The sequence below is a fragment of the Ambystoma mexicanum genome, chromosome 2p (genome assembly GCF_040938575.1).
Source record: "Ambystoma mexicanum isolate Mex_15411 chromosome 2p, UKY_AmexF1_1, whole genome shotgun sequence".
Lineage (NCBI taxonomy): Eukaryota > Metazoa > Chordata > Amphibia > Caudata > Ambystomatidae > Ambystoma > Ambystoma mexicanum.
Window position 1 is genome coordinate 761404858 of NC_090923.1, and position 14609 is coordinate 761419466.

At 42.6% G+C, this 14609-nt stretch overlaps 1 protein-coding gene across 4 annotated transcripts in view; it reads right to left on the reverse strand.

The window, feature by feature from the left end:
• The window catches only part of LOC138566764 (olfactomedin-4-like), a 664524-nt gene that overhangs the window by 114167 nt on the left and 535748 nt on the right, over positions 1–14609 (reverse strand). The window contains exon 1 of one of the 4 annotated variants that reach the window (XM_069644406.1): positions 3380–3442. The exons of the other annotated variants lie outside the window; for them this stretch is intronic. Coding sequence (XP_069500507.1) covers positions 3380–3436 — 57 coding nt within the window. The 5' untranslated portion in view covers positions 3437–3442. Of the gene's footprint in view, positions 1–3379; positions 3443–14609 lie in introns of those variants that run through there. 4 annotated transcript variants of the gene reach the window in all.

A 14609-nucleotide genomic window follows, 5' to 3' on the forward strand; every position in this document is an offset into this window, starting at 1 on the left:
TCTGCCACCTCTTCTCCTTCTCTCATCTCCGACTGCCTATCTGCCATTCAGGATTGGTGTGCCGCCAATGATCTCTGCCTGAATGCCAGAAAGACGGAGATCCTCCTCATTGGCACACTTTCACCCTCCTTTCCTGTCACTCTTTGGCTGGCCTCCCTTGGCCCTCCCTCTCCCCCCCACCTGTGAGGCTAAGAACCTCTGGGTCATCTTTCACTCCACGCTATCCTTCTCCGCACACCTCTCCGATGTCTCCAAAAAATCCAACTTACTACTGCACCTCCACAGAGGTATTTTACCTTTCCACTCCTTTCCCCAGAAGCTCACTGTCTCTCGAGCCCTGGGTCTCTCTAGGTTGGACTATTGCAACATTCTCTTCCTAAATCTACCTGCTTCTACTCTCCACCCTTTGCAACCTATCCAGAACAGGACTGTGAGACTTGTCCTTGGCCTTAAGCCCTGGGATCATATCTCTCCAGCCCTGAAATCTCTCCATTGGCTCCCAGTGGCTGCAAGGATTAATTTCAAGACCCTTTCCATTGTTCACAAGGTTTTCTGGGGCCTGGGTCCAAAATACCTTCAACTCCCCCTCCGTAAATACCTTCCCTCCCAAGCTCTTTGCTCCTCCACCTCTAAACTTGAGGAGAATCATCTCCGGTCCGTAAGCACCTCAAGACCTTCCTCTTTGCTTCTGCCTTCTCGCTTCCTATCCCCTGCTGATCTGTTCTGTCTTGGCATTGTGCACCTGGGTACCCTCTGACTTTCAGGCCCAGGTACCTTCTCAAGCACTGCCTCCTGGCAATCCCTTACACTGGGGTCGGTATCTGTTACCCTACAGTCCCCCCCACCCCACCTGTTTTTCTGCACTTATCTGGCACATCCTGTCTGCTGCCTTATACCCAGCACTTGCATCTTGCTGGCTGCACTACCTCTGTTTGTTGCTCTTATTTATTGTTTTATTTATTTTCTCCTTGCTCAGCCCTCCCTCCCCATGCACTTTTCCCCTTCTTCCTCTCCCTTGCACTTGCACGTTCTCAATGTCACTGGGCCTAGTAAGATCATTGTTTTTGTCCTCCCTTGTTCCCCTCACTTGCCTTGTCGCGCTCTGAACCACTTACGTACGAGCGCGATACAGATACAATATCAATATCAATTTCAATGTTGTACCCACTTCAGTTCCACCAAACTTGCAATTAAAATACTTAACTGATCAAGACAACCTTGTTATTTAAACACTGCAAAACAAAACCACATTTAATATACAAATTCTCTTTGCTTACTTTACTTACCATTAAAGTCACGTTTTAACTTGACCACCAACACTCCCAAATACGTATTGCTCCTACCACTGTGGTGTTCATGTTGCTCCAGTTCATAATTTGACAGCAGGGACCTGGTAAATTTGCACAGGCGTAATCAGGCCCCCTCCAGTAAATGTTCGGCATTTGCATGGTAGAGTGAAAAAGTGCAATGCAATAGGTGGCGTACGCATGTGAAAGCCGCCTTTTGCCCTGCACTTTTGCACTCCGCCGTGCAAAGTGAGTAAACGCTGTCTGGCATGCTTGAATGCCATGCAGGGTTTAGTTTCAATTATGAACACTGCTTACCATGCACACATAATAACCAGGATTCACAAATACAATTAAACCCTGCCCGACATGCTCGCATGTCGGGCAGGGTTTAATTTTAATTGTAAACGCTGCCTGCCATGCAAGCTAGGCAGGTAGCATGTACACTGGATCCCTATGCGATCTGCCTGCTTTATGATGCTTTATGCGGGTGCATCATAAAGCAGACAGACCCCATAGGAATATCCAGCAAGTGTGCCGACATTAAAATCCATGTCTGCGCAAATGCTGGAGCATTTGTATGGTGAAGAGGAAGGAAGGTGACAGAAACGCGAGTTGTGTTCCTTCACTCCTCTCTGCCATACAAATGAAGGAAAATGGGGAGTAAAATTAATGGCAGCTCTAATAGCCTTGCACAAGGCTTCTACGCCTTCCATTAACGTTATGCAGGTCTCGGGAGGATGGCACATGGGCAACATGCTCGCCTTGGAAGCAAGACGACATGGAGCAACAGAGGTTCGATCCCTGAGTCCGTGCTTAGAAACCTCTGGGTATTAAGCACGTTATAAATAGCTCATATCATAGGCCCCCATGAAACATGAGCCCCTATGTGTTAATTACCCATTAGACATCGGGAGGAGTCATTATAGCTTGGGAGCAAAGAGGGTATGAAAGCTATGCCTGATTCTGGAGGCCACAACCACTAAGGGGTTAAGGCAGACAGTGGAGAGCTCAGAGATGAGCACACACAATGGTGCCTGCTTAAACCACAGGTTTTTTGAAGAGTGGCTTAAGGCGATAAACATACATATTCCGTGGGAAAGAACGCAGCGTGAACATGATAAATACAAGCAAATCCTCCAAGAAAATACACAGCCTAAAAAGCAGGCACTTTCAACAGACGTTGAACTAGACATTGTGGAAAGCGATAAGTAGGAGGAGGCTCGGAAGGCTCCTTTTTTAATGGAATGGTTATAAAATGCTTATAAAATACTGCACGTAAGAAGGTCTGACACTGAGAGTAATAGTACTGAACAATAGGCCTAGAGTGGCAAGCTAAGCGGGGCTGCAGATCTAGAGAAGACAGCAGTGTCCCCACTGGAAGGACCAATCGGTCCTTATTTATACTTATTTTATACAGCTAGAATAGGTGGCACTGGGCAACTGAGTACATTCAAGCGAGAAGGTGACGGATTCCAGGATGTGGTGTGTATTTCAAACATATGAGTGAGGGTGAGACTATGAGGAAAACACCACAGAGCAAGAGCACTGCAGAATCACATTATGGTGCGAGAGGGGAGCAGGGGTGGTGAGGAGAGAGATTTGGAGGAACACTTTCTAATGGATGGGACCCTTGGGGATTAGCCTCCTGTGAAATGCCAGGGATGTTATTTTCCCTCCTGCGTGCCTTCCAAATTCCCCTATGCCTTAAGGTGGGCTAGGCAAGAATGGCTCTTCAGGCCTGGTCCGAAAAAAGAAAAAAATAACACCCGCTCCATGTTTTCCTGATATCCACATGAAGACATTTGAATTTAGTCGATCTGGATGCAAACTATTTACACAGTTAGGTGTTATTCTGAAAGCCTGGTGTGTTGTGGGGCTCTTGATGACCGAACTTGTCTACATCTAGGCTAAGATCCCTATTTTAGAGGGAGCCTGTCAGGTATGATGCTAAATCTAACGCTTTTACTTTATTCCAGGAATGTCTTGGATTGGTTGAAAGGCATTTCATGCATGTCTCTCACCTTTCACTGCGTCAGATTATTTCGTCCATGAAGTACATCTGTTTTAAATGCGAGAAGTGAAATACTCACTGAGGATGCTGCGTGGCCCTGGACGAGGGATGCGGCGAGGAGCAGGCACAGCAACATCCTGAACGTCTCTGCTGAACTGGCATCAACCTAGACGCACATTCCGCTTTTATAGATGGACATTGGGGGGAGGGGGCAGGGGGTATGGTACCACCAGGTCAACTTTTGGTACATGATTAATCCAATTTGCGAAGAAATCCGACCTTCGGACTGGACCACCAGGAAATAGCGATTCAGCGATTCAACGAATCATTACATACGTGCTTAAGATAAGCGCAGCAACAGTAGCATTTTCTCCAGGTCATTGTCGTTTTGTGGCTTGCTATACACGTGATAAGGCACGCACTTACAGTAGTCATTGATCCACATATGCATGGGATTTACATAGTGCGCGCCTTGCTGGCATGGAATAAAAAGGGCAGTGCAAATAACTGGAGAAGGCCGTGAAAGGTCATGGGGAGCTGCGGGGGAGGAGAGGGAATGATGGGGAAGAGGTGGTATCACAGGCCCAACAGTAGCAGAAAGAACTACCTTCCCAGAGCAAGTCAAGCCTATCTCAAAGGCATTACTGATTGAAGAATACCAGAAAAAATCATTAAAATCAAGAGCAATGCAAACAAACGTAATACGGCTCTATTCATAATCACTATGCATGTGGTCTCCTCATTTTAGGGGATCACACAGGGTGCCTCATTAAGATTTTGGCGCCATCACGTTTGTAATGCTGCAAAACTCTTTTACCGTTACTACATGCACGAAGCATGCGGTAACACGAAGAGTCCAGACGATTCCGTGTCATGCAGATCCTTCAGTTATGCCCCATTTTGAATGGCCATAGGTCTCCAAAGGCAAATGGCATGGTTTGGAATGCACTAGTACAACCTGCAGTAATATTGCATGTGGTAATAGTTTTGTGTAGATTCATTTAATTGTGAAACATGAATTGGGCAGTGTGGTAAAAAAATGTACCCTTAATTAGGTAATTAGTAAAAAATACCAATGCAAGAAAAACGCATAACAGAAACAAGCAGCCACCATTTGTATTTACATTTGCATATATTTAATTAGCGCCTTTTTGCTAAAGAAATAATGACAAAGGCTGAAGCCAAACAAACAGATGAAAAGAAGAAATCATTAATTTCACAGAGTAGAGAGTAGGTGAGCTTTAAGCTAAGTATGCAATAGTTGATGAGAAGGAGAGGAGCGGATAAAAAGTGGAACAGAGTTCCAGTGATTGGGTGCTAAAAGAGAAAATGAGCAAAACCCGGCAGTGAGGAGTGTGTGCCACACACTATCTCGTGGCTAAGCTCCACATATCTGATGGCAAATGCTCCTCGCACAACAAATTGACCAACTGGCTTGAATCACAACTCATCCGCAAACAGAGGATCTGCAAAGAATCCTTCTCTTGTCACGCTCCCACCCTATGGAACACGATACCTCTGTTGGCTCGGAATGCCCCCACAATTCTCAATTTCTCAAATTTTGCAAATCTCTCAAAACATGGCTTTTTCAACAACATCTGACCAAGGACTAATTCCAATGAACACACATACCGACACACAGACCTCAACTCACAGTACTGAGCTACTTTTAAAAGATGACCAAGGAAAAAGGGGAGTAGCTCCTTATTCTGGGTACGCTGCTTTTTAAATGGTTTTAGAAGAAAACAAATATTGCGCACCTAAATAAGGTTGGGATAATTTCACAATGTAGTATTTTTCAGACAAAATGTTGAAAACACAAAAACGTTTGTTAACAAAGACATTATTTATGGTAAAGTGAATTTGAAACAGGTCTGCTGACATGTGTTTCGACCCAACACGGGTCCTTTTCAAGGCAAAACTGTACATTGGTAGAACAAAAATAAATAAATAATACCATTAGGTATAACATCATGATAAGAACAAAAGACATAAATAAAAAACAGATTGGATATGCTCCATGCAGTGGGGTATATGTATGGTCCACCATACAAATCAGAAAACAAAGCAAATATTAGCATTACACCCAATGCATGGAAAAGGGGCCAATAACACCAGAGAAAACACAGAAGAGAACACACATATGTTGAACGGCAAATATAAAAATGCATTACCAATGTTGATGGGGAGTAACGTCATGTCCAGAACAGAAGATTGAAGGGTGAAGGGTTGCGTGCAAAAGAGACAGTAAGTTGCGGTGGCATGGCAAATCCAATGTTTATTAGGTGCACTAGTTGGACACCTCCATGATTGTTTGTCATTAGTGCACCTAATAGACATTGGATTTGGCATGCCACCGCAACATTCTGTCTCTTTTGCACCCAACCCTTCATGTTTGACTCGGATGGTCAAGGATTGGGCAACTCACTTGCAAATCTTTGTGGTGGCTACTCATGTATACCGCATCACCACTTGTTATCGTATCTTTTCCTGATTGCTAATTAGGAATTATTTCCTTTCTCCATACTTCTCCCCTCCCGGCCTTTTTGGGTCGCCCGGTTCTTCAATTTTCTGTTCTGGATATGACGTTACTCACCATCAACATTGGTAATACATTTTTATATTTGCCATTCAACATATGTGTGTTCTCTTTTGTGTTTTCTCCAGTGTTATTGGCCCTTTTTCCATGCATTGGGTGTAATGCTAATATTTGCTTTGTTTTCTGATTTATATGGTGGACCACACATATACCCCACTGCATGGGGTATATCCAATCTGTTTTTTTAGATGTCTTTTGTTCTTATCATGATGTTATATCTAATGGTATTATTTATTATTTATTATTTTTTGTTCTACCAATGTACAGTTTTGCCTTGAAAAGGACCCGGTGTTAGGTCGAAACACGTGTCGACAGACCTGTTTCAAATTCACTTTACCATAAATAATGTCTTTGTTAACAAAAGTTTTTGTGTTTTCAACATTTTGTCTGAAAAATACTACATTGTGAAATTATCCCAACCTTATTTAGGTGCGCAATATTTGTTTTCTTCTAAAATCGTTTAAAAAACAGCGTACCCAGAATGAGGAGCTACTCCCCTTTTTCCTTGGTCACTTGTTAGTAGGTTAGAGGTACCTACTAGCCCCTCTGGGGTGCAGCAGATTTTCCACTTACTCTGACTCTGTGTTTACTCGAGTATTATCACCCCGTATGTTTCTTAGCCGAAGCGCTTCAATTACCCAGCACACCTCGAATTCTCCTTGTGTTAAAGTTTATCCGGGTGAGGCTTGCTGGGTTTTTTCTGATATTTTACTGTTACTCACCTCAGTATGGCAGAATACTTGGCCAATCGCGAACGAGATAGGGTGGCCTGTTCTCTCCTAAAGGAAGTCTGAGTAATGCCTTTACTAGTAATGGCAAATCTGCAGAGACACTTTCAAATAAATTTGTACGATAAGAACGCTTATCCAAGCGCGAAATTAATAAGTATTGGGAAAAGGTCTCATTACTTAACTATATAGAACACAGTATGGTCCCAAGAGGCCTTCGCATCCTGATCTTCCCAGTCTTCACTCATGATGGCGACCAAGATCTTGCCCAAGAGTGGGAAGAGAATCTTACTCTCAGCTCTGAAAAGATGCTTAAGCTACTTGTTACACACGCAGAACGCGGACATGCACGTGTAACATTACAAATTGATACTTTGAAAAAAGAAATTGAAACTATGAATAACCCAATTGCTGTCAAGGATAAGAATTATGATAAAATGCATACTCTGCTCAAAGACTACCAGGATGAAATCAAAATCCGTAAATTTCGGAAATTCTTTCGTGACGAAAGAGACTACAATAATGATCGAGTGTATACTTTTCAAGCTAAATTTGATCATGATAACATCAGACCTACAATTAAAACACCTACTGTTACTCCAGTCTCTTCTGAAATTGAATCAGAAGAAGAATGATGACCCATGATCTCTGACAAAGGGGAGGGCAGCCTCACCCCAGCACTTACCCACCGTAGAAGGTTTTTTTTGGCTGAAATTAAATGTTACAAGAAGGGTAATATCTCTAATCCCAATGTTCCAATTAATAAACAAGTACGCTTTAATGTCCATTTAGGGTGAACTACCACAACTCCAACCACATCCTCTGAGGAGGAAGAGAAAGAGGATCAAGGGCCAGATATAGGGAGAAACATAAACAGACGACAAACTCGCTCCAGCCTCAAGAATCTCCAATCCAAGCCCATTCTCAGAACATAGTGTTTAACCTCTCCAGCAAAGCTTTGTCCACGGCAGAGTTGTCCCTTCTGAATAAAGGTTTGTCTTTTGCACCCAGTTGTCAATCGGATCTTATTGAATTTCAGATCGATCTCTTCAAATTTATTCGTAAGCTTAAATTGAAAACATTTTTCCATAATCAAGTCAAAACATACGCATCAAGCCAGTCTCAAGAACCGGTTAGCAATCTTACTATAGCAGATATTGAAGATACTCAGCTACTAATGTCACTAACAGATGACCTATATTCCACACCTACCCTACTACAACAAGAGTTAGGCATTCACCAACAGAATCTTCAACTATTAGAACATAAGCCCAAATCCAAATTTGTTCCACCTTTTCCTAATGAAAGTGTGATTGACACCTTTTATCAGGCCGTGATTCAGGATATACATAAATATATGGACCATACAACAACTGGTTCGTATTATTCTAAATGCAATCTTTCACCCTTAGAAAAAGTGGCACTTAAGAACCTCATGCAGGATACCAGTATCGTTATCAAAGAGGCTGACAAAGGCCACAACATTGCCATTATGAATACCCATGACTATATTAGCATGGCTAATGACCATCTCACTACCCCAGGTTGCTACAAATTACTACCAGGTAACCCTACCAAGCAAACAGTGTTGAATATAAAATCCCTTATTCAGGAATGGTACACACGCGGAATGCTTATATGGGATTTTTTGAGTACAATCACATTTTTGGTGTTCATGAATTCAACTCAAACATAGTTGTCTAGAAAAGGTACATTGACGATGTTCTGTTAATTTGGAATGGCACGGCTGAACGGTTTACAGCCTTTTCAGAATATCTGAATCAGAATAGCTTTGAGATCGAATTCTCCGGGCATGTGAGCCCTAATGTATTGGAATTCTTAGATTTAAAGATTCAAATCATCAATGGGGTTATCCACAAACAAACCTTTATAAAAACTACTGCTGTGAATGCCATTCTACATGCTTCGAGCTGCCACAGACGTTCGGTTATAAATAATATTCCCTTTGGTGAATTCTACCATGCTCATCGTAATTGCAGCTCCCAGTCTGCCTATGAACAGGAGTGCTCATTGATGAGGCAGTGGTTCTCAGAACAAGGTTATTCAGCTTCATGTATCAACAAAGGCTTTGAACGCTCTAATTCGATCACAAGAGATTTGATCTTGACCAATCCAAAATCCAAAGACATTCCAAACCATACTGAAGTTCAGTTTATTACCAAATTTGCTCAGGACAGTGATAATATGTACCAATTACTTAACAAACATTGGCATTTACTATGCCTTGATCCTGATCTACAAGCCTATATCTCAAAAGGACCAAAACTAGTTTTCACTAGAAATAAAACCCTTAGAAACCATCTCTGTCCCTCGTTCCACGAACCTAAGCCTGCTCACCCACAGCCCCAAACATGGCTCAAGCCTAAACCAATTGGTTTCTTCAAATGTGGCATGTGCAGTTTTTGCCAATTTATACTCAGTCAGAATGTTTCCACATGCCATCACGGTCTGAAAATTCAGATCCGGGATTTCATTAATTGTAAGCCCAAATACATTGTTTATGCAATCTTGTGTGTTTGCCAGAAAGTCTATGTTGGTTCCACAATTAGAGAATTGTGGGTTCGCATCCGTGAACATTTTGCTCACCATAAAAGTCAAGATCCAAAACTGCCTCTTGCAATACATTGACAAACCCATCACCAATTGGATTCTGTGAAGGACTTACGGTTTATTGGATTGCTACAAGCGCATGCTCACCCAAGAAGAGGTAACCAGCAATTACTATTTCGACAACTTGAGGCACGGACCATTGCTAAACTCAGATGCACCAGACTGGGATTAAATAAGGATTCAGAACTGTGAATGTCTTTTTGTAACTACAATATTTGCAATATATTCAATGCTGGTACAGTGCTCACTATGTTGCCATTTTTCATTTTACCTTTCTTTCCCGTCCACTTTACTACTTCTAGTTGTCTTAGAACAGGCGTCACGAGCAGGTGACGTCAGAACTTACAATTTGAATTGTGTTTTGGTGTCCGCCCTCTTTTTCCTGCCCTTTTAAAAACATCTCTGGCCATTTTGACGACAACATTCAATATGTTTATCATATCAACCATAAGCACCATTTTGGTTCCAAACGTGCTTGGATTCCTCTCTATCCTGTTCTTTCCTTTTACCATGTTCCTTTCATAGGGTCACACAGGTTTGGGAATATACCCATTCATGCACATTTCCTCTATCTGGCAAGAGTTTACACTCCAACGTATTTGCCTTTTACCTTGTTGGTTTTTCTTAGCCCCAAGACATGATCCCACTTGTCCACATTCAACAATTAATTTCTACGTGCTAATAATTGATTTTTATTGCCAACGTTTTCTGTTTTGGACCATACAGCCTGTCTAGCAATGCCTTTTTACAAATTAACGCATTGCACTTAACTCCATATCGTTGGTTAAAATTAACGTTTCACGTACATTGCATTGGGTTGCATCTACGTGGGATTCTTCCGGACTCTGATGCACGTAATCACGTGATGGCAACGTCCTACGCGACTACATCACCTTTGCGCAACAGTAGGAAGTTTTTATTCTGACCGAACAGAGGTCTTTCAGGGTCAGAAACCAGCGTCCGTTCATATTACCAGTTCCAGGAACTTTGGGGAACTAACCCCTTGACCCAGGTATGTCATGTAACTCCTCGGGTTTCTTTGTAATTACCTCGTGGAAAAATCATCTTTGCTTACCTGCGAGATTAACTCTCCAATGGCTTGACTGACATGCATGCATATACTTTCTTTTTTGGTCCTTTTGTTTTAGGCTCCACTATGAGGCCGCTATTTGGATACGTGTACTAAGCTTGCTCAGCAAGCATCGAACATTTCTTCCATAACATTAGACCCTAGTTCCTTACTGCCCTCAAGGCTCCTACACGAAGATATAACTTGGATGCCTGCCCAGTATTTTTTCAGGAACCTTTTTTCATGCCCACCTGCACCACTAGACTCCGGTCGCACTTCTGTTTTTTCAGGTATTTTCACTTAAACCTCATGATAATCTTTATAAACTAGATCCCGCATTTGTTATCCCATTGCTTAGCACGCCACTTTTGTTTTTGTCCACAGCTTGTTCGTTATTTTTGTGAACAATTGTAACCAATCCAATCCTGGAGTGACTTTTTCCACCATATCTACGGTGAACAATTTTCTATCTTTGTCATGTATGGGCCTGGTTACCTAATCCCAACACTTATTCCACCCGGACTATCCCCCCTCTCTCTATTTGTTATGAATGCACTACGAATTTGTTCCAAAATAATACTGGGAAGAAACAAAAGACCACCTACCGGGCTGTGTATCAGTAACAGGTATCGGAAGAAGACCTGGTGTTTCTAGGAACTTCGTGTGAGCCCTTGAAGAATGGTAGGAATTCCCCTGAGGACTCCTCGAAGGGCCTGCAAGACGCTTGCCCTTCGAGAAACTCAGAGGGAAACCCTCGTGGGGAATAAAACCCCAGAAGAGCTGCTATTGAACGTTGTTTTCCAGCGTAGACCGGCCGAAGAAGTGAGTTGACCTGGTGAAGAAGGCTGGTCTGGTTATTCTTCTGGTAGATTTAACGCTTTGCTTTCGGAACTGAACTACAGCAAGTGGATAGAAAATAGACACTGTTAAACCTGATATTCTGCTGGGAAAGAGGGAGTCCTAATTTAAAGGTTCTTAGATCTTAGCATGCGTTTAACATGAAGAGAGCAGAGAGGTAGGGAATCTCCGTGAGATTTGCAAAAGGTGGGATGGCACTAAGGTTACAGAAAGGGAAATCGGAAGATTAGGGTGGAGATTTCTAATCCTATAAGAGTAGAATAGACAAGGGAATAAGCCTACCGTTTGACTTCCAAGTCTTTTTGAGCCAGCCTGGAAAGATAAGGTTCGTCTGAAAGATTCCAGCAGGATATCGCTGAAGAGAAGGAATTGACAGTGAGATGCGGAACTCCGATCGCCGAGAGACGACCGAAAGGAAGGATGGGAAACAGATGCGTACCTAGTAGCTCCCTGGAGGGAGGCGTTGAGAAAGGTGTGGGCTGTGCCTCCAAAGCACAGGGTCTACACGTGCTCAGACGTAGATCAATCAGATCCGATCCCGGAAATGACAATGAAAGGTATCGTTCTGCCTTCTAAGAAAAGAGAGAGGAATAGGAAATAAGGACGTAAGTAAACAAGGACAAAAAGGATTGAATTGGAGAGAGAGACCTTCGTAATCCTAACAAGATGAACTTACGAAGCGTATGCCGGTTCCTATGAGAGTAGCAACGCGTCTTCTTTCTGGTGTCGCTGGATTATAAGTGGGGAAACAGGAAGTGATGATGGAAGGTTGAGAGGCTTCCTGGGAATGAACAGCTAGCCCGAACAGCACGCTTGAGATGGGTACCGCTGCAGCGGCCATCTTGGAATCAGCATCAACTAGACAGTGGCGCGGGCTATTTCTTGGTGTAGAAGCGCGGCCATGTTGGAAGTAGGTCGGAAGGCGAAGTATGTATCTGAAATCATCACACTATTTAGACTTGTGCACTGCTTCCTATGGGCTCAGTTAATAGGAGTTGGACACCTCCACGATTGTTTGTCATTAGTGCACCTAATAAACATTGGATTTGGCATGCCACCGCAACTTACTGTCTCTTTTGCACCCAGCCCTTCACATTTGACTTGAACGGTCAAGGAATGGGCAACTCACTTGCAAATCTTTGTGGTGGCTATTCATTTATACTGCATCACCACTTGTTATTGTGTCTTTTCCTGATTGCTAATTAGGAATTATTTCCTTTCTCCATACTTCTCCCCTCCCGGCCTTTATGGGTTAACCGGTTCTTCAATCTTCTGTTCTGGACATGATGTTACTCACCATCAGCATTGGCAATGCATGTTTACATTTGCTATTCAACAAATGTGTGTTCTCTTTTGTGTTTTCCCCGGTGTTATGGGCCCTTTTTCCATGCATTGGGTGTAATGCTAATATTTGCTTTGTTTTCTGATTTGTATGGTGGACCACACATATACCTCACTGCATGGGGTATATCCAATCTTTTTTTTTATATGTCTTTTGTTCTTATCATGATGTTATGTCTAATGGTATTATTTATTATTTTTTGTTCTACCAATGTACAGTTTTGCCTTGAAAAGCACCCGGTGTTGGGTCGAAACACGTGTCGGCAGACCTGTTTCAAATTCACTTTACTATAAATAATGTCTTTGTTATGAAAGGTTTTTGTGTTTTCAACATTTTATCTGAAAAATACTACATTGTGAAATGATCCCAACCTTAATTAGGTGCACAATATTTGTTTTCTTCTAAAACTGTTTAAAAAGCAGCGTACCCAGAATGAGGAGCTACTCCCCTTTTTCCTTGGTCACTTGGTAGTAGGCTAGAGGTACCTACTAGCCCCTCTGGGGTACAGCAGCTTTTCCACTTACTCTGACTCTGTGTCTACTCGAGTATTATCACCTCTGTATGTTTCTTAGCCCAAGTGCTTCAATTACCTGGCACACCTCGAATTCGCCTTGTGTTATACTTTTAAAAGATGCCAAGCCAAATGCTGGCTACCCACACTGTGCAGCACTCTGCTGCTCTCGAGCTAGGCCAGCACTTTAAACCATAAAATACAAATTTAAAAACCAGTACAAGGGGGTTTTGGAACTGTAATAAGAAATTCAGATTGTGAGCAGAGTGAACAAGAGAGAGAGTAGAAGGAAATGACAGAGGAGGGATAAGAGGGAGTGAGTCCATAGATGGATTTCTAAACAATGGTGAGAAAATGAAAGAGAATTCAAGAATCAAAGGGAAAATAGAAATGGATAGGAGAAAAGAGGTAATAGAAGAATGAGGAGGAATGGAAAAAAGAAGGTGAATATCAGAGTTATATGCTGACTGAAGAGGGGTAAGATGATAAACAACGAGTCCGAGCAGGAAAGTGGAGCAGTATTCGATACAGGAAATAAAAAGGCTGTAATAAGAAGTCTAGTGACATGAAATGATCGAAATGGACTGGCCCAACAAATATTAAAAAGAAAAAAGCAACAGGTGCGAGCAGTGATTGAGATGTGGGAGGAAAAGCAAAGTGAAGAGTCAAAAGTAAGACAGAGATTGCGAGCCGAAGAGGAAAAGTACAGGGAGGATGGAAGGAAGGGAAAAGCAGGTGGAGGGACAGTTGTGGGATTAGTAGAGTCAGGAAAACATGGAACCTCAGTCTTAGTGGGGTTAAGGCACAGGTACTGAGAGGACATCTAATGTTGGATGGCTAAGAGACAGAAGAGTGAAGAGAATGGGTGAAGTATGAAAAGAAAAGAAAGACTTGAGTATCGTCAGCAAAGAAGAGACAGGATAAGTATTTTGATGAGATAAGAGCAGAAAAAGGAATAGTATTTATTTATTTTTAATTTTTGGTAAGCGCCAGCTCGCCCGAGGGCCTCAGGATGCACAAAGAACAAACAAGACAAGACAACAGGAAGGGCAGAGTCAGAGTAGCGGGTGTCAGGGTGGCTTAGATTGAGGGCGCGTTGAACAGATAGGTCTTCAGTCTTTTTTTAAACTCAGATGTTGTTTAGGTTTCTTTGAGATCCAGAGAGATAGAGCTCCAGATATCAGAGGCTAGGACATCAAAGCTTGTCCCCCCATATCTAGCAAACCTGAATCTTGACTGAACAAGTTTTGCCTGCTCTTGTGACTGAGGGGGCGTGAGGGCAAGTAGGGCTTCAGACGCTCCGTAAGATCGAATGGAGCATCGTGGGCCAGGCATTTGTAGGTTAATGTCAGGATCTTATGAGAAACACGTTGCCTCACATGCAGCCAGTGCAATTATCTTCTTGCCTCAGAGATATGATGCTGTCTAGGGAGACCTAGAGCTGCTCTTACTGCCCCATTTTGGGTAATTTGAAGAGCAGAGAAGTTTGATTGAGCAGTGCCTGCCTACACACTATTGCAATAGTCAAGGTGTGAGTTGATTAGGGCGTAGGCCAGCAAAGACATCTTTTT